General features: G+C 40.6%; 1 protein-coding gene across 1 annotated transcript in view; it reads left to right on the top strand.

Annotated features, from left to right (window-relative positions):
• The window catches only part of LOC104498584 (serine/threonine-protein kinase BRSK2-like), a 28233-nt gene extending 27886 nt beyond the window's left edge, over nt 1-347 (top strand). Inside the window, exon 6 of the mRNA XM_010141986.1 lies at nt 110-347. Within this exon, the coding sequence (XP_010140288.1) occupies nt 110-285 (176 nt within the window). The 3' untranslated portion in view covers nt 286-347. The remainder of the gene's footprint in view (nt 1-109) is intronic.

The raw sequence follows: 347 nt of genomic DNA, 5'->3' as shown, positions 1-347 counted from the left end.
TCGTTTTTTTTTTCTTTCTTTCTTTCTTTCTTTTTTTGTCTCCTCTGTTTTGTGTACCCAGGCAGCCCATTGAGTAACTTCTTTGACGTAATTAAACAACTTTTTTCAGACGAGAAGAACGGGCAGGTGAGCCATCCCCCCGGCACGCCAACCAAGCATAGCGCAAACAGCAAGCGGAGCGATTCCGGTTCTAATGACTATGGGTCTAGAGGAGACAATAAGTACCCTGCTGGCAAAGACAAGGCAAAGATGGTCTCATCAGTCGGCCTACAAGACCAACCTTAAATAAACACATTAAAAAAATTAAATAACTTAGGAAAAAAAAAAAACCACAAAAAAGCAAGAAA

The sequence above is a fragment of the Buceros rhinoceros genome, unplaced genomic scaffold (assembly GCF_000710305.1).
Source record: "Buceros rhinoceros silvestris isolate BGI_N320 unplaced genomic scaffold, ASM71030v1 scaffold18320, whole genome shotgun sequence".
NCBI classification, from domain to species: Eukaryota; Metazoa; Chordata; class Aves; order Bucerotiformes; family Bucerotidae; genus Buceros; species Buceros rhinoceros.
The sequence above is the reverse complement of the archived record's forward strand: the minus strand, read 5'-3'. Positions and strand labels throughout refer to the sequence as shown.